This window comes from Diaphorina citri, unplaced genomic scaffold (assembly GCF_000475195.1).
Source record: "Diaphorina citri unplaced genomic scaffold, Diaci psyllid genome assembly version 1.1 scaffold668, whole genome shotgun sequence".
Lineage (NCBI taxonomy): Eukaryota > Metazoa > Arthropoda > Insecta > Hemiptera > Psyllidae > Diaphorina > Diaphorina citri.
In genome coordinates, this window is record NW_007378101.1 from 33,310 (window position 1) to 53,474 (window position 20,165).

Consider the following 20,165-nt stretch of genomic DNA (forward strand, 5'->3'; position numbering starts at 1 on the left):
CTGGAAGAATTAAAAAGATTTTTTTCATTGGTAAAAAGTTAGTTAATTAATATCTAAATAAAGTAATTCAATAATGAGTAAAAAACAGTTCATATTGTTTGTTTAAAACAACTACCTAATATGATAAGACCTTCATTAGACTGTGGGAGGAACATGAATGATAGAACACACAAGGAAAACTAATAATAACAAAACAGATGTTTTTGAATCACTTATCATAAATAAAACTAATACTAAGTTGTATAACTCATGTAGTGATTTAAAGGATGAAAAAAAAAATAAAATAATAATAATAATAATAAAAATACATAATATACATATTCTTACAGGCCGTGGTTATGAACAGGGCCATCGTAGGCCATCGTCGGCCTTTTTGCGTGTAAAGTTGGTGGGAAATTCGAATTTTTGATTTTTTTTCCACAACTTGTACAATCTGAATTCATTTTTTACTTTTTATCTTTAGTTTGCACGTTTATATTATACTTTTCATTTATATTAGCTATTAAAAACAAGCAAATTACAAAGCAAACAAAAATAAATATAAAATGAATTTTAAAAATTGCCGCCGGGACAGCTATCCACGTTGTCCGAGCTCATCTCAGCCCTGTTCATAAACACACCCACAATCCTACAGTTCATAAAAAACTTTCAAAACTAATAGTTTCAGACTGATTGAACCAGCAACTAAAAGAATGGCAAAAAATAGACTGTAGAGAACAGTGTGAAATAGTACCTACCTATTGGCATTGAAAATAAACACCTATAACCTAATAGGTAGGTACCTACTTCGATTGTATATTACTCTAACGGTAACAGATATTACCTACCTATGAAAGAAAATATTCAATTGAATGGAACAAATATTTACCCATTTAAGTGACACTGATTTTAATTACTTACTATTAGTGAGGGAAATGATAACTTTTTCTACTTCATTACTTTTTTAAAGAATTCAATGTGTCAAGGATTGAAAGTTGTGATATTTTTTCCTCAGCTTTAAATTCATTGAAGAAAAGGTAAAATTGATCAATACCTATGAGAAAGCCCGAATAGTTTTGATTATTACTTAAACTAAATGGAATTTTCTACTGAACAATGCATTAAAATTTTCTCTCTGTTTCTTTGTTTGGTGATAACCTGATAACAGTATACATATGTTCAGCACAGAAGAAAATTTCAGCACAGAAAAGCTGATTAGTTTTTGAGGCCTTATTGGGATTAGGCAAGTTTTCTAACTAAATTCTTCAGTTCATTATGAGGTCTATTGTTTATTGTACTACAAATTATTATCTGGCTTGTTCTTGTCAATTATTACTCAAATTCCAGGATGATGTACCAGTTCCCAAATTGACTGACTGGCTGGACAAAAGTAATCTGATTTGTCTGATTACATGAGCAGATTACTCTGATCCCTGAAAAGCAGCCAAGTTAACAGATGGCAGGCTAGTGCAAGAAATTAGTTGATAAGTACCCAAGTTTGACTGCAGTGTGAAGTACCTACGTACAATAAATCAAAAAGGGTACAATAAAATTTATTTGAACTTTGAAATAATTTCAGGTATCAAATGTGAAAGACCGGCTGTATGTTGGTCGAAGGCCGAAACACATTTTACATAATCTTATCCTAGAAGTTGGATGTTTCTTGACGTTTAGCCTACCACTCTGTCTTCATCCAAGACTCATTTTCAATATCTCAAGGTACTAATGGACCTTGCAAAGTACCATTGATTTTTTCTGACTTTCGTGACTTAGAATTCAGTTCGAATGTTTTTTTTATAAAATGGGGCTAACGAAGCAGGCCTCCATTTAATACTTTTTGTGGAATGGACTGTTGAAGTAGGGTTTCTTGTAATACTCGTTGTATTTCTGGGGGTAGGCATTGTTGTACTTTATGTTGTAGTAATCATATTTGTTGATACCGTTCACATCTGGGTATTTGATTTTGGCGGGCACCTGAAACAAAGGATCATTTCATAATTAATTTCTGTCAGCTCCCATGGCGTAGTGGTCACTGCGCTCGCCTTGCACGCGGGAGACCCGGGTTCGAATTCCCGGCGGGGTCAACGAAATTGCGTATCATGCAAATGATTGATTAAACGTAACTGAACTGGCTGTTACGGGGCCCACTCAGCCTCGTGAGGAAAATGAGTAGCTATGACATATAAATGCACATAGCAACTGGTGCCAGCATGGTAGGTAAACATTTCGGAAGATGATGGTGAACGGAAGTATGGGAAGTTTCCTCATCTTCAAGTAGGAATCATCTATACATTATGTAGGAATCTTCCATAGTTTATATGCCATAATGCCATGACGGAAAAAGAGTCAAGTGTAAGGCAGCGTCCACACTGATTGACATTGCCTGAAGTACGTCCACACTTAGTTTTTACGTTGAACTAAAATCCTTTGATTTTTGTTCCATTCCAGCTACTTTACGTTGTATTATGGGTTAGGTTAGAGGTTAGTGTTAAAGCTACTTCAAGAACTATTTTGAAAATTCTTTGATCCGTGTAAATACGGTCATCTTTTGCTTTATATCGAAATCTATATCGATATGAAGCATCGAGTTCAATATAATTAAGTGTAAAAGTATATTTACGAGTATATTAGGTATACAGCTATTGAAATCAAGTTTATAAGAGGTAATAATTATTATAAAAAGACATCGTACTTTCTTTGGGGATCTCAAGTTTCATTTAAGTCTTCTAAAATTTAATAATAATAATAATAATAATAGACTCTTGAGTGGAAGGTAACCACTAGGCGAGGTTAACGCCGGAGGCGTTTTCTACCACCTAACATAAGCACGTTCATTGAATCTTATCTTGTAACGAGAAGAAAAAAAGATCATTGATGTAAAAAATAAAACCTTCAATCGAAGATGAGTTAATAACACAAAGAAACTGCATTTACATCTACATTATAATTTCTCGTTAGTCGTACCCAGTTCCTTTCCTTGTGTATTTCTAATCCTAAAACGTCGTACGACTTTGCGTTATCAAATCGAACCATGATCCCATAGGAACGGTACCTAATGTTATTTCCATTTATTCAAAGGGAGATTGATGGCAACTAATTGCTAAAGGTGGAATAGTAGTTGAGAGCACACAGTATGTAGTAAAACAGATACAAATAACTGGAGAGATACAAAGATTTTATCTGCCCAACATAGCGGTGATTGAGATTTGGAATCGATCAATCCATAAAAAAAAAGTTAAGGAAACCAAAAGAAGGGGCTGGAAGAGAATGTCTCAAACCTCAGTTTTTGGCTTTAAATTACTTTTTTCCTCTTACACCCATACACGTACTTAGGTAACTTGAGCTGTCAGTTTGTAGGTTCGGGTCAAATGTTGTAATCAATTAGGAATTTTTTGGATTTACTTTTACCGGACTGATGGATTGAAATTTGGCACAATGAATATTTCGTTAGGTACCAATCAACCCGAGACATAGTATGATAACAGGATAAAATGTTATGTTATGAAACAAAAAATAAATAGATAATAATAATGATAAAAAATAGAACATAATTTTAGAACTTTTTTCCAACATTTTTGTCATGTAGATACACAAAAAACAACGTTAAAACCAACAGAATGTGATTTAGAATGAATTAGGTTACTTACGTATACAATAGCTTTAGGGATCAAGTAGTGCAGATACTTGTAGGTGACGGGTACATAGGATGGATCCAATGGAGGTGGTTCAGTGCTGTCAGCAGAATATTCGACTACTGGGGCAGGTGGCCTGTAAGGCTGGAGTGGCAGAGATCTGGCAGTAGGTCTAGCGGGGGTGATGGGGGTCAGCTTCCCAGTGGGGACCATAATACTGAGGAGACATGGCAGGAATGAGATAATCTGGAAAAAGGAAAAGATTGGAGTCTTGAGAAGTGTGCCACGGTTAAGACAACTTTGAGAAGCGCTGACGGAGAGCAAAGAAAAAAGAAAGAAAGATTGAACAACAGATGTCATAATTGTGCTTTTATTATGCGCGAATATGACGGAAAAGTCGCTTTACTTCAGCAGTAGCCTACTGCTGTGATTGTGGTCAAAACCGGAAACAATGTTGAGGATAAAATTCCATACCTCGGCTGGGATTGAATCCATGCTCTCCTGATTACCAGGCGAGCGTCTTGACCAGTACACTGCTGAGGCAGTTAATTATGTACTTATAGGTGGCTAATAGATAAACTATACAGGGTGTTCAACCCAAAAGCGTCCCATAGGAAATTAACCCTATAAAAGTCCCAAGTACACTTTTCGGGTCCTGAAGACTTTTTAAGTGTACTGCGGACTTTTATGGGGTAAAAAAACTGATTTATTTCCTGTTAATTTCTTGTGCTGTACTTTTAGGTTGAACAAATGAACACCCTGTTTGTATTGTGTACCTGTACATAGCAGGTATGATGACAAGGTATCTATGATAAATGACGGTATCCAAAAAGCCTCTCTAGGACCAAGATTAATGATTTAGTGGTCTTTCAGTCTTGCTATAAGTTGCTCTCCATATGGGCGGCAGGTCAAATCCACGCTCGATTATGGTGGTCGAATCTCAAATGGAGACTAATATTTATAACCTATGACCAGATGACCACATAGAGCAAATACCTCGGACGTTCACCTCATTGGCTTAGCTTTCAGCAAACAGTCGTACATATAATTTAAACCATAATTATAATATACGAGTAGGTAGGTACCTACGGATCTAAGCCGACCATTCAACCAGGTTCCGAGAATAGATACATGTTTTTTAAGAGGAAGTTTTTTTTAGGATTTATTATTGAAAGTACAATTTTATTATTGAAATTCAGCAAAAAAAAAAGTAAGTTCAATCATCCTATGACTCAACTAGGTCTGCTAATCCTCGTAATTTATCAGATTTCAGCGACGGTGTTTTTGCAGACAAAAAGTTCAAACCACAAATTTAGTCACATTCGTCAATCGGTATCTTGTACATCTTGTTATTCGGTAAAAAATAATAAACGAGGAAAACAAATTCACTTTAAATTGCTTAATTTTGCGTCCAAATTCTTAAGCAACATGTAGGTAGCCGACGGCAATAACGCCTAAAATGGAAATAATATGTTCAGATATCAATAAAACATCATTCCGCTGTGTAAGCTCGAAATATCAGCTCGATTCCAGCAAATCCCATAAATCACAAGGTATTTCTGTAGATGTGTAGATTCTACATAATTACATACCTATTTTACATACCTATTCCTATCGAGTCCCGAGTACAAAGGACAATGCTGAGAGAATTTTAGCCGGAGAACTCTTTGTCATCAATATACCTACCTACGTACGAAGTGACGAATTTATATTCAGAGACTATTGGAAAGAAGAGGAGGAGGAAAAGGAGGAGGAGGAAGAAGAAGAAGAACGAAGAAGAAGAAGAAGGAAAATAAGAAAATGGCGGATCATATTAGAATGTGGCTGCATCCCAATTTTTTTTATTACAAAAATAAAATACATACTTATAAAATACGTAATAATAAAAGATCTCTGCCACCTATAAGAATACTTACACCTACTAGGAATACTTATTGTTAAGCACCTACACCACTCAGGTCAAGATGATTAGATGACCATTGGACATTGAACTTCAGAATTTTAAATACCCCCTATCCTGTCTTCCTTCTGTCTTCGATTTCGGGACGATAATACCTTAGCAGTTACAGTTCCCTCTGTCAAACCTCCTATATAGGTATATATATATATAAAAAAAAAAATAATAATCAAAAAGCTGAGACATCGAGCCCGTGCCTATACAAAGTGACAAAGAATAATGTATTTTCTGCAACAAGATTTTTCAATAGTTAGCGCCAAATTGAACCGGACTTGACAGTTTTGGTATTATTGTCCTCCCACTAGAACTTGTTTGTCTTCGGGAAATCCTGCCCCTACTTAATCTTACAATACCTACTTAGTCATTAAAAAGGACAAGCCAAATAAAATTCAGTTTCAACACTTTACAAAATGGAAACTGTCCCCTTGTCCAAAGAGTATTTCAATGAAACAACTGCTATAGTAGCTTGTGGTCTGTGTCGTAGCATACCCATCTTGTAGTATGCCTCTCATCTCTCATCAGATGGGCGATGAGAGACAAAATACTTCCCATTTAAGTGACGAGACAACAAGAGAGCACTAGAAAATAACTCTTCTTGGGTCTCAGAAAATCCATGATAAAGCAAGTCTAATTAAAGAAAACAACCCGTTGAAATATTAATTTGTTCTTATTTTCCTAATCAACAGTAAGTATAAGCTACCTTTATTACCTATTCTCGAAACAAAGCACGGCTAAACTGGTAGCATAAAACACCACCTCGAAGTATAATCCTGCTAAAATTCGCCCAAGACCGTCATTATATTTTATTTCCTACATATTCTTCATGTGCTAGTTGAACCGTATTTGTTTGACCTCTACACGCTCAGGATTTAAATAAATAAGCACGTTCATTGAATCTTCAGAGATAGGCCAAGGCTTAGATAATTTGGTAGGGTTTTCTTTGAATATTATACTCGCTCACTATGTATTTATTGATTTAAGTGGGAAAAATAGGTACAGACATAGGCCAAGGCTTAGATAATTTGGTAGGGTTTTCTTTGAATATTATACTCGCTCACTATGTATTTATTGATTTAAGTGGGAAAAATACCAAGGAGAAAAATATGTGAGATACCTTTAGATTTAATCTGTAAATCAAATTCTCTGAACTAAAACCAAGAGAAAAAAAAGTTAAAAATAAAACCTACCTACTCCTGTACTTACGCGATTTATGTAAAACAGCCTTAATCTCTTCTTAAAACATCATATTTTAGAAGAGATAGATAACTATCATTGTGTTTATTTAGAGTTTTAGAGGATGTAAGCACAAGTAATTATCTGAAGGTTAAACCCGAACAATGTTTACCAGGTTACCAAAAATATGGTTGGCCATAGGCCACAACAATACCAAAGTTCAAGTTAATCGACACACACTGGGAATAATAGCTTGGTACCTACCAACTTTGGTTTAATGGTTTCATGCAAACTTGAATTTATAAAAAGTGGTAGCAGTTTGTGAATAAAACTTGTTCCCAATACTTTATGTATGGGAAACGGGTATTGTTATTGATGTTCCTGGTAGTCCGAGTTTCTGAGGGATTTTCAAAAAATACAGTGCCAAAAATAAAAAAAAAACGATTCCCAATCTGTGCAATTTGTCAGAAGTTCTAGTTTTGCACAGAACTACGAATATTTGCTGTTTATGGGGGGGGTGTTTAGAAATCTACTTAATTTTCCGTAGAGATTTACCTCGGCTGGGATCGAACCCACGCCCTCCTGCTTACCAGGCGAGCGTCTTGACCACTACGCTACCGAGGCAGGATAAATACCTACCTAATAAGAAAAAAATTAAATACCTACCTAATAAGAATAATGTAGATAATAAAGTCATAAGTTGTTTTCCTTCCCAGCCTTATAACTTATTCACCTGAAACTTTTAATCTAGAACATTTTTTACTGTCAAATTGCATCATCTTGTTCATGGGATTCCTCACTGAAAAATTGGACATTTCGTAAACTGGCTGTTATGAATTATGAATTGGAAATATTAATCTAGTTTTTATTTCGAGGACTTCTTCTACATTAAAGCAATTCTATCTTGCGGTTTGGCCCTCATTTAGCTTTATAGATTAGTCAGGATTACTTTGGTTGCAGCAAGTGTCTCGAGCTCATGAATATGTAATATGCACCAATACACGTAAGATGGAAACGTGGAAATCAGTCTACCTTAACTTTGCCTGATTATAAAACTGTTTTTGCGGTTTGGCCCTCATTTAGCTTTATAGATTAGTCAGGATTACTTTGGTTGCAGCAAGTGTCTCGGGCTCATGAATATGTAATATGCACCAATACACGTAAGATGGAAACGTGGAAATCAGTCTACCTTAACTTTGCCTGATTATAAAACTGTTAACATGACCTTTAGTCAGTTTCGATTCATCTTTCATCCGGATGATTGGTCTTTTGCTAAACTAATCTGCAGTTGGCTCGAGTTGAAAGAAAAAAAATATGAAGTTCAACGTAAAAAGATCTGCTCTTACGTAAATCTTACTCATGTTCTAGTTATCTAGTTGAAGAATCCCAGGTAAATGGAAATGAAGATTATTAGAATATGTACAATAGGACTGGGACTCCATATAGTTGACTTATAGCTGACAAGCTGACAATGGCGACTGTACTGACAGAATACATTTGAATTCTATTTCCAATCGGTCGACTCACAGGAAAAACCTCTGATAGGGTAGGCATACGCAAGAGCGTCCAGTGCCTTTAGAAGACCTATCAGGGTCATCCAGATTTTCTATATCGTGGTCCTACTTACTGAAACAGCGACTGTACTGACAGAATACATTTGAATTCTATTTCCAATCGGTCGACTCACAGGAAAAACCTCTGATATGGTAGGCATACGCAAGAGCGTCCAGTGCCTTTAGAAGACCTATCAGGGTCATCCAGATTTTCTATATCGTGGTCCTACTTACTGAAACGGAAATATTGTGATGTGAGATACCCATCTGCTCCAGTTTCATTCTGACAGTTGTACTACCAATTTGGGCACCCCATACTGACAAAGTTCTGGTCTACCCTTAGCCTTGGTCCTTTGGTGCAACCAGAATACAAAACAGGCTGATACAGCAAATGGTTAAAATAAATTTTCCTTAGCCCGAAAATGTCAGGCCTGGATGGAACCACAAAAGGTTTGCGTCGCGTTTCATATGATTCCATTTACATATTTGGTTATCCAAATATGTATCCAAATCCAAATCCAAAATCCAAACCAAATCCAAAAAGCCTAGTTAGCTTGGTCTGTAGTGCGTCTGCCTTGTAAGCGCTAGGCTGCGGGTTCGATTCCCGCCCAGGGCGGATTTTATCCTGATGGGATAATGTTCGTTCTCGGAACGGCTGGCTTTCTCCTATCCTGTCTTCCTTCTGTCTTCGATTTCGGGACGATAATACCTTAGTTACAGTTCCCTCTGTCAAACCTCTTATAACAAAAAAAAACAAAAAAAAAAAAACAAAAAACAAAAAGCCGAGACATCGAGCCCGTGCCTACTCGTATACAAAGTGACAAAGAATAATGTATTTTCTGCAACAACATTTTTCAATAGTTAGCGCCAAATTGAACCGGACTTGACAGTTTTGGTATTATTGTCCTCCCACTAGAACTTGTTTGTCTTCGGGAAATCCTGCCCCTACTTAATCTTACAATACTTAGTCATTAAAAAGGACAAGCCAAATAAAATTCAGTTTCAACACTTTACAAAATGGAAACTGTCCCCTTGTCCAAAGAGTATTTTGAGATTCATAGGTATTTTTAGATTTCGATTTCAGAGACAACTTTGCTTCTTGGTGACGTCAAATGGAAAAAATGCAGATACTTAAGTAACCTCTCTAATCCCCCTGGTACGAGGATTACAAGCAGAGATTAGAGGTGAATCTTTAAACGCATGGTCTGAGTAGGAAATGACAGTTATGCTTTGAACGGATTCAGAATGTATTTCAACATGAAACAGTCCGAATTAACAGACAGTCTGACCTACACCTACCAAGTGCCAAAGTTTCGAAATCTCAGCCCGTATCATCAATATACCAAGATTTGCTCAAGAGAGAAAGAGACAGAAAATTGAAGAGATGGCAATAGATTAGGACGAGCTCAAGCGAAGGTTGTGTGTTGATCCACTATACCAGTATACCAAGTACCTAGCATAACCAAAGTTATGTGATATGACTGTCTGAAGAGGCTAACATTGATCAAGGTTAAAAAAGAAGATATATTCTGCAGATACTCATCTGTACAACATACAACTGAACGTACACATGTACTAAAGCTAAACTACTTCAACTTGGTGATGAGATTATAGAGAAGAAGAATATTTTATCATCATAGTCATTATTAGTATAACATTATTACCAACACTAACACTATATTACTATAACATTATTGCTCACTCTGAGTCATTATCAATAGTATTAGCACTAGCAATAGATCACTAGTGAGTAGAGCATTAGTATTATTCTCGTTCCTCTTTATTTTACATCTGATGTGATGTTAGCTATATCTACAAATATGGGAGGTTGACCTAGCTTGTCGGGAACAAACAATGTTCTTAGGGTTAGGCTTGAAATTTGGATTCAGGACATTCATACGAGTATTATACATTCTTGGACTGCCTTCAATCCTTTGCTTCTCATAAAGTAATATTCTGACTGGTAAGCAAACTGGATCCAGGTAATTAAAAAAGACCTTGAGCATCTTGAGATATCAAAAATTAGATCTAAAAATTCTTGGAATGTATCCTCGGAAAATTTTCAAATGAATAACTTTGCCATAGAGTAATGCTAATTGCTTAATATAATAAAAATACCAACTGAAAACAACAACTTTCTGTCTTAATGTGATGACAATTCTTCTCCCAAATGTAACTCATCCTTGAAAATAAGTACTAAACTATCTGTTTGAAAACACTATCACTATCTATGACTTGAGCAATCAGCATTAGTTCTTACTAATCGGGTATACGATTATTATTTAAATATTGATAATATCGTCTGAAAGTATAATAAATGGAAACTTGTTGAAATATAAATAATATAGGTATACATCCCACCTACCTAAAAAGAAATAAAATTGAAAACAAACAATAAAATTCTTTTCTTCTAATATTCATTTGAAATCGAGGTGGATTCTTGGCTCATCGTCTGGCACACCTTTGTTTTGTTATTTATCTAAAGAAATAAACCTGTCTTCATTATTCGCTAAATTATTCAACATGATCAGGTTGCATTATGTAGTTTTAAAATGTTTATTATTGTTGGTTTAAAAACAATATTTTGAACCAAAGATGTGAACATCACACACGATTCGCGTGACTTTGCTCTACCATTGAGAAAATTAGTGGAGATACCAGCTTTACTTTTTATTACTTTCCTTACTAAGTATATGTATATTCGTGACTCTCAAGATAGCTTTCTTCGAGTGTTTATTTTCGATTAGGTACAGACACCCGGGAACCATAAGGGAACCCTACCTGTGCCCCTAGCACATAATGTTCCATGTCCCACTGAAAGTCCTGATATGTGATACCGCAATCCACAATCACCGCACCAAGATTCTCACTACCGCTAGAGATATCATCGATAAGTTTAGCAACACACGTGCAGATTGCAGGTTGTGTGTTCTCAATCTAGTAATCTTTGCAGCGGTCTACAATCTGAGGATTACGATTTAAGCCTGAGATTGTCCCGTGAAATTCAATAATGTCAACGTGGGATTTTTCATAAGAGGTATACTCAGGATATTAGGTAGAAAAATAACAGGTATACTCAAGGCAATGAAAAATGTCAAAGTGGACAAGAAACGTTTTACGGCGCTGTTACGTTGGATCAGATTTCCGATGACAAAATTTTTGTGCCGACAGTTTCGTACGATCTGACAAAGCCATTTCAAACGACGCGCTAAGTAGTAGGACTAAAAATCTTTTCGTTCCTGTTTTTAGCAATCCGCAACGCCCAAAGTTTTTGCTGGGTAAAGGGAATTTTCTGTATAAAAACTACAAATCAGCCTGAAATCAACATCGGAACTTCTGCGAGCAAGTTTAACGTGATGAGCACTGAGCTATGTACTTGTACGTAGGTTTTATCTTGTAATAATTTCCAGAATGTTACTAGATTTTCACAACAGATTGGATCAGATTTCCGATGACAAAAGTTTTGTGCCGACAGTTTTGTACGATCTGACAAAGCCATTTCAAACGACGCGCTAAGTAGTAGGACTAAAAATCTTTTCGTCCCTGTTTTTAGCAATCCGCAACGCCCAAAGTTTTTGCTGGGTAAAGGGAATTTTCTGTATAAAACTACAAATCAGCCTGAAATTAACATCGGAACTTCTGCGAGCAAGTTTCAAGTTTAACGTGATGAGCACTGAGCTATGTACTTGTACGTAGGTTTTATCTTGTAATAATTTCCAGAATGTTACTAGATTTTCACAAACCGACTCCAGGGACTCTAAATTGAGGTGTGCAGATTGTACAAGCAATGCGGAAATTTTGGACGAAAGCCAACAACAATAAATTTATGACTCTGTGAGCTCTTTCAATTGATTTTGTATTTTTCTGTCCTAGGCGCTTTGGTGATAATTGATAATCACTAAATGAATGGGTTGGTCCCGTGGTCACACGCTTCCTGACATGAAGATGGTCCAGGTTTGACTCCCAGAGCTGAAGAAAACCTGTATTTTAATTTTCACTGCCGTATTTTAATTACAACTAACTATTTCACCTAGTCTTTTTCTAGTTCTTCTTTGGTGATAATTGATAATCACTAGATGAATGGGTTGGTCCCGTGGTCACACGCTTCCTGACATGAAGATGGTCCAGGTTTGATTCCCAGAGCTGAAGAAAACCTGTATTTTAATTTTCACTGCCGTATTTTAATTACAACTAACTATTTCACCTAGTCTTTTTCTAGTTCTCGTTGTGTTGACTGGTACTAATTTATCAGAGAAAAATATTCCTCTAGCTTGCGGCTAATAGATAGCTGGCTATGTAAACATGTGAGTGCATGTAGGTTCATAGATCTTACCTCTAGATCTACAAACCTCATGGTGTTTATTAACCTCTGTGAGAATGCTCGAAGACTGTTCCGAGAATTCTCAGAGGATAACAAACACTTAAACATGAGATTGTAGACTCGAGTATTAGATCTTCTTTTTATGTATCTACCTATTAATTTAATTGATTTTATTTAAATATTTTCCATTTTTGTCATTCGTCCAATACAAATAGTTTTCTATCAGGATTGCATAATGTCAGGGTGATAGATAATATTTTTCCATGTCTAGGTATTGATAACCTTATCTCAGGTATTGACTCTGGGATATGCTATAATGCAGACCTCTAAATTCAGCCTTTTCATCACGAAACCATTAATTTTAATTTTACTTGGGTACTTTACTTTATTTCCATTTTTTTACTTGACTATTTTTTTAATTGTGAAATCAATCAATATTCAACAATAGGTATTGATTTACAGTGGCGAATAATTACACCCAATTTTTCATAGACTCTCTGCGTAACGGCCTTGAAGTAAAGGTGGAACTATAAATCAGATTGGAATAATTATTGGAACGTCACACCATCTTCGTATGTGTTGGTGGATTTCTACAATAAATTTTACAATTTGTACATCTGTTTTTGATTCATCGTTGGTACATCATTTTGTGACACAATTTTTCCATATTACTAAAGTTTGTTTAACACATCCACTAAAAATATTTTCGGTCGATAATTATTTATTTTTCTCTTTCCTCTCATCCTACAACAGAAAATTGGGTACTTTTGGCACATCCACTAAAAATATTTGCTTCTATTATCTCTTCTATCATTCTGTAAAGTTCTAATTTGGGCACATCCACTAAAAATTTTGGTTATGTGAAAGCTAGCGTTTTCATTTGACTACTCGTAGATACTAAGGCTGAATTAGGTTTTTAGCCAAATCGTAAATTTTCCAAAAATTCCAGCCAGATCCTCGGATTATCTACATGAGGCTACAGCGAGTAATGTTTGGTCTGTTGGAAGTTGTAGCTCCTATCAAAAAACAGCTGTTGCTCTTTTGAAATTGAAGGAAGTCATTAGACAAAAATACTTGTTAAAAAAAAAAAATAAATAAATAAATAAATACCTACCTTTAGGTATCAGGAAAAAATTGAACAAATTTAAAAGGTCCCTGTAACATACTAATTATACCTACTCGCATATCGTCATAATATGATTGAAAACCGCAAGAATGAGACTTGAATGAAATAAAGAAATAAATTAAAAAATAATCTTCCACACTTTTCGCCTCTCATTTATTCTCAAATTAGATAGGTAATTCAAGATGCTATTATAATTAATTATTTGGCCTTGGTCACCTCAGGGCGATTTTCATACCTTGCGATTTGAAAACTAAAAATGCATTCTAATTGGATTTGAGAATTTGGCAATAAAATAAGGCTAATTATGTTCTCCAAAATCTATTCATTACGATTTTTGATTCTCTGTTACCTAGACAGCAAGTGTACGTTTTATGTGTTTACCATCGAATTTTATGTTTTTACCCTCGCATTTTATGTTTTTCTTTGTATTTAAATTTATCGTTGGTACGTCATCTTGTGACACAATTTTTCCATATTACTAAAGTTTGTTTAACACATCCACTAAAAATATTTTATTTTTCTCTTTCCTCTCATCCTGCAACAGAAAATTGGGTACTTTTGGCACATCCACTAAAAATATTTGCTTCTATTATCTCTTCTATAATTCTGTAAAGTTCTAATTTGGGCACATCCATTAAAGATTTTGGTTATGTGAAAGCTAGCGTTTTCATTTGACTACTCGTAGATACTAAGGCTGAATTAGGTTTTTAGCCAAATCGTAAATTTTCCAAAAATTCCAGCCAGATCCTCGGATTATCTACATGAGGCTACAGCGAGTAATGTTTGGTCTGTTGGAAGTTGTAGCTCCTATCAAAAAACAGCTGTTGCTCTTTTGAAATTGAAGGAAGTCATTAGACAAAAATACTTGTTAAAAAAAAAAAATAAATAAATAAATAAATACCTACCTTTAGGTATCAGGAAAAAATTGAACAAATTTAAAAGGTCCCTGTAACATACTAATTATACCTACTCGCATATCGTCATAATATGATTGAAAACCGCAAGAATGAGACTTGAATGAAATAAAGAAATAAATTAAAAAATAATCTTCCACACTTTTCGCCTCTCATTTATTCTCAAATTAGATAGGTAATTCAAGATGCTATTATAATTAATTATTTGGCCTTGGTCACCTCAGGGCGATTTTCATACCTTGCGATTTGAAAACTAAAAATGCATTCTAATTGGATTTGAGAATTTGGCAATAAAATAAGGCTAATTATGTTCTCCAAAGGAAAATCTATTCATTACGATTTTTGATTCTCGGTTACCTAGACAGCAAGTGTACGTTTTATGTGTTTACCATCGAATTTTATGTTTTTACCCTCGCATTTTATGTTTTTCTTTGTATTTACCCGTAGTCTCAGTTCAAATATGAATATCTAAATACTTGCCCCGGGCGGTAGTCATCAGATTTAATGTGGCTGCTTCGTAATTTGAGCCAAAATGTCTGAACCAGTATTTGAACTTGGGTCTTCAGTCGTCACGTTCTTGAAAAAATGTATCTTTTACTCTCCCCCCTGCCGTTCTGCACAAGAAAACTTGCTTTTCTGGCACGTCCTCTACAAATATATAATTATCTACTTCTATTTTTCTCTCCTAATCATCTTTTATTATAGCTTTCGTAACATTGGCACATCCACTAAAAATACATAACATCTATGTCTTCTTCTTATTCCTCTTCTTCTTCTTCTTCTTCTTCTTCTCCTTCTTCTTCTTCTTCTCCTCCTCCTCCTTCTTCTTCCGTCCATCCTGCTCCTGCATTAGAAAATTAGGCAGGTATACACTCTTGGCATATCCAGTAATTTTAGCACATCCACTAAAAATGTCTACTTCTGCTTTTTTTTCTCTCTTCTCTCGTCATGCATTAAAAGTTGGTGTTTTTGCACATCCACCGATTAATCATTTCTATTATTATTTCAAAATAAATAAGAATAATAATAAGTTTATTTTTAACATTCAGACTCCTTTACAGACTTTTCCTTATATGTCCCTCTAAGTACTTGTGTACTTTTACGGGGACTGTTTACATAGGTACAGTCCACTTCAACTGGGAAGTCTGATGACCTTTGGGTGCGCACTCGTCAAAAAATAGCTCGTTGATTAACAAGTAAGCATGTGATTCAAAAAGCGCCAGCCTAGTTAGCTTGGTCGGTAGTGCGTCTGCCTTGTAAGCGCTAGGCTGCGGGTTGGATTCCCGCCCAGGGCGGATTTTATCCTGATGGGATAATGTTCGTTCTCGGAACGGCTGGCTTTCTCCTATCCTCAGGGCCGGATTACCCATAAGGCAGAATGGCAGACTGCCACGGGCCCCGCGCTTTTGGGGGCCCCGCGCTTTGATCTCAAAACACATCAAGGGAGTGCCAAGGGGCCCCGAATAGCCCCCTTTTTATCTAAATGAGACAAAAAGGGAGTGCCCCAATATCTTCAAATGAGACATAATGAGATGTCAGAAAATGGTTGGAAACTTTAAGTTTATGAGCGCCTGAGTAGATCGTTTTTTACTTCTTTTATTTTTCCTCTTTTTAAGTTGGCGCCACCCTTTCGTCGTCAATCGTCTTCAAGAAAAGAAGAATTAAGAAGAATGCGAACATCTCCTAAACAAATGCTTTAGTTGGTCCACTATACTTGAGATGATCGAAGTGGAATTTCTCGAATACCTTACGGAGATACGATCCACTGCATAACACAAATCACAATGTGATGTCCTCGCAATAGAGCCGATTTAAAATTATTGTCATTTGTATAGAACAAGGTGACACAAGACACAAGCAGTCAAAGTAATAAATTTAATATACTTTGTACGAATTGTTCTTTGGCATTCTGAATTAAAATTTATTTGACGGTCTTGAGTTTTGTGTATGACCAAGTTAGTGTTTGTTTTCATGGATGCTTCGTAGACGCTGGAGTGGGGAATCTTAATAGGAGAATCGTGCAAAATGTGTAGACATGATTAAACTTGGCACAGTTGTTCTTTAGGTCAGTGGTAGACAACCCTTGGGTCACGACCCAATATGGGGTCACCGATCATAATAATCGCGACGTCAAAACAGTCAACTCATCATTTCTACTCGACACGACGTGGACACTTTATCTCCATCCGATGCCAATTTAAGATTCGTCTTTGGTAGAAACTTTATGAACCGCTGATCCAAGGTATAACAATTGATTTTAGATATGGCTTAGCATTCCAGTACCAGCCTAGAATTCCATTGTATATGAGACTTTGGACTTATATCAGTGACCTGACCTGCAGTCCAAATTGAAATAAATCTAATATGATTGTGTCGGTGATTAAATGGTCGGTGTTCGATACCCAACACTTTCAATCGTAGATAAAGAAAATATTTCCTATTAATCCTAATAGGAAAAGCTCCCTGCGTTCGTCGTTCGTCCTATAATTCAGTTTGACAAAGATCTAAAATATCGACCTAGAAATTGGCATTTACTTAGAAATCGTCACCTAAAACTATTGGATTGTTTTCCTGTGATACAGGGTCACCTACATTTCCCTCTAATCTATTCTTTTCTCTCTGAAATCTCAAAGATTTTGGGATAAAATACTCTGACACAGCTGGACATTCACAGAAAAAGGAAGTCACTTCTCAACTAGTAAACTGACCTTACCGATCGAGAGAAGTAAATAAATCTCGTAAAATGATTGACTCCAGCCTTCTATGGTATGAACGCCCATCATCGTCTGTCCAATCAACAGATTGATTTCATGATTTGACAATCGCGGTTGGCTATGTTACGAGGGAAACCTTTTAGATAAAGAAGTGAAAAATGTAGAAATCCTACTTGTTTGAGAGCTATTGGCAAGTTCGTGAAGTTATGTAGGTATTTTTAAATAAACAACATTTAATTTAAAGCGCAAACGCAAACTTTCCTCAGTTGGGATGCTATCTATAGCTTCTACGAAACATCTATAAGGGAAGAACATTTTAAAACTGGCGATTACATTTAAGACCTGTCATAAAGTTATAGGAATAAGTAGCATTTAATTAAAGGAACCAACCCAGGGACCGCAAATCCCAACTTCGGAGGAACCCTAGCTGTGTTTCTAGTATATAGTCTTCAAATCTTCCATGTCCCAGCGGAAGTCCCCTGACATAAAATTATGGGAGTAGTACCTAAATATAGGTACCAACCCCGAGTCAGGGATCCCAAATTCGCAAAGTCTTACTCCAGGCAAACCTAGCACATAATGTTCCATGTCCCACTGAAAGTTCCCTGTCATAAAATAAAGGGAAGAGTACCTCAATAAAGGAGCGGACCCAGGGAACCCTAGCATTCAGTGGTCCATGTTTCATGTCCCACAGTTTCCTGACATAAAATTAAGGGAAGAGTGCCTCAATAAAGGAATCAATCCGGGAATCACAAGGGAACCCTACCTGTGCCCCTAGCACATAATGTTCTATGTCCCACTGAAAGTCCTGATATGTGATACCGCAATCCACAATCACCGCACCAAGATTCTCACTACCGCTAGAGATATCATCGATAAATATCCTTCAAACGGCATTTTGCCTTTACCTATGAAAATACTTCATTAAAGTAAGCAGTAGGTACCTAGACCTACAGTAAAGTCTTCTAATGAAGTAGGTACCTACAATATTCTATTGAAACAGGTACCTACAACCTTCCACAGTAAGTCAGTATTTAATTAAAAATATCAACAGATCGTTAAAAAACTAAGAAGCATATTATTAAAGATTTGTCTTTTAAATCCAAGCGAATTCAGTGTTTCATTTTACTCCATAATGACCCAAGTATAGGTAATCATTAGTTTATTAATTACTTACTTTATGGGCTGTAAAACTAGTACGGAATACCTAATTCAAGAAGAGGAAGGGGGACACGGTTTACCAAACTAATGGGAATTTCCTTTTTAACCATCTGAAAGTTCAGTAGGTATTCTAGGAACAAGTAGTCTGACCTGGCATTACGTGCAAATAGGTATATCCTGATCTAACTAACTAAGTAGGCTCGGCTGAAGTACGAGTACATGACTGACGTTTTTTTCCTCATTCGTCATTAATATGAAAATAGATTAGAAATGAGATGATATCAATAACGATCTACTGGTTCAATGAACTTTAATACTCTGAAAAAAGGCCGCTAGGTATAAGGTACCCATTCCCATAGATGCGGTCGATCTTAAAATCTAAAAGATCAAATACTACCGATTCTTCATATTAGGTGTTTTACATATCTTTGACAAATTTCATCAAAATCGGAAAAATCGTTTCGGAGTTACGGCAAAAACAATCAATTTCTTAAAAATGGTTCCCTGCACGCAGGTCCCAAAAGGTCCTCGCTAGCCCCAAATCTCATCTAATGAGTAAATTTTCTTCATGTGTTGATCATTTTTGCCAAATTTCATTAAAATCGAACAAACCGTTCTGGAGTTATAATGAAACAAACATACGAACAAACTGAAAAATCGTCGTTAAAATACCTACTCTCAAAGGAATAACTACTAACTATCAACAAGTGACACACAAGACAGAAAATTTCCACCAACCATCTACCACGGAAAAATAAGAAAGCACAAAAGTTTGTGATGCTAGAACTTTTGTTCTGTGAATACTAAAATTAAAAAATTATGACCGTGAATGTACCCGCTAAAAAGCGCACCTACCTATCCTACCAATCACAGGATTGCTATTTTTTAACTTTTAAATTTCATCAAACTTTAAATTTCAAAATTTCTTGGGTAAAGTACGTATACAATCTTACGTGCTTTTGACACCGGGAGACTAGTATATCGTGTAAAACAGGATACCAGTAGTTGTCAGGATATTAAGGATATCACAGAAATTAATCACAAAAAAATACTTACAGATAAAACACAAACAAACACAGCACTCGGAGAAAAAATCATAGTTAAAACGGCGAACGGAAAGAGTCTCGAACTAAAACCATCTGACAAGCAGAGTCACCTTGTAAATTGAAAACTGAATTGGATTTGTAGAGGAAGATGAGCTAGGTTGCTTAGACTAGCGCGAGCGTGAGGATTAGAGGAATACTGAGGCAATGCAAACCAAGGGGCATTGTAGAATTGTCAGAACCTAGTGGCGAAGAGGCGGTACCTTCTCTGGCCAAAGCTCCGAAGATTCGGGATCGAGGAATTTCAAATCGATTCGCACCAAAATTTCACGTCAATTAGTACCAGAAGTTCACTTTAACCTTCCGTGGCGCAATGCTAAACCCAAGACTTTCGGGCGTAATTCATCTGTGAGATTATGTCAAAGAAAGACAGATTTGATTTTCTTTTGTTTTCTTTGCACCAGAAGTTCACTTTAATTCGCCCTAAAAAGGTGTAGACTAAAATATAATACCTATGGCGTCAATTAGTACCAGAAGTTCACTTTAACCTTCCGTGGCGCAATGCTAACTTTCGGGCGTAATTCATCTGTGA

General features: G+C 36.0%; 1 protein-coding gene across 1 annotated transcript; it reads right to left on the minus strand.

Moving 5' to 3' along the window:
• Window positions 1-1,498: 1,498 nt before the first annotated feature.
• LOC103511043 lies at window positions 1,499-19,768 on the minus strand. Its single transcript, XM_008475757.2, has 3 exons — window positions 19,587-19,768; window positions 3,627-3,857; window positions 1,499-1,953 (listed from the first exon to the last, which is right to left on the minus strand). The coding sequence occupies exons 1-3, from the start codon at window positions 19,626-19,628 to the stop codon at window positions 1,807-1,809; spliced, it is 420 nt and encodes a 139-aa protein (XP_008473979.1). The 5' UTR covers window positions 19,629-19,768; the 3' UTR covers window positions 1,499-1,806.
• Window positions 19,769-20,165: the final 397 nt, after the last annotated feature.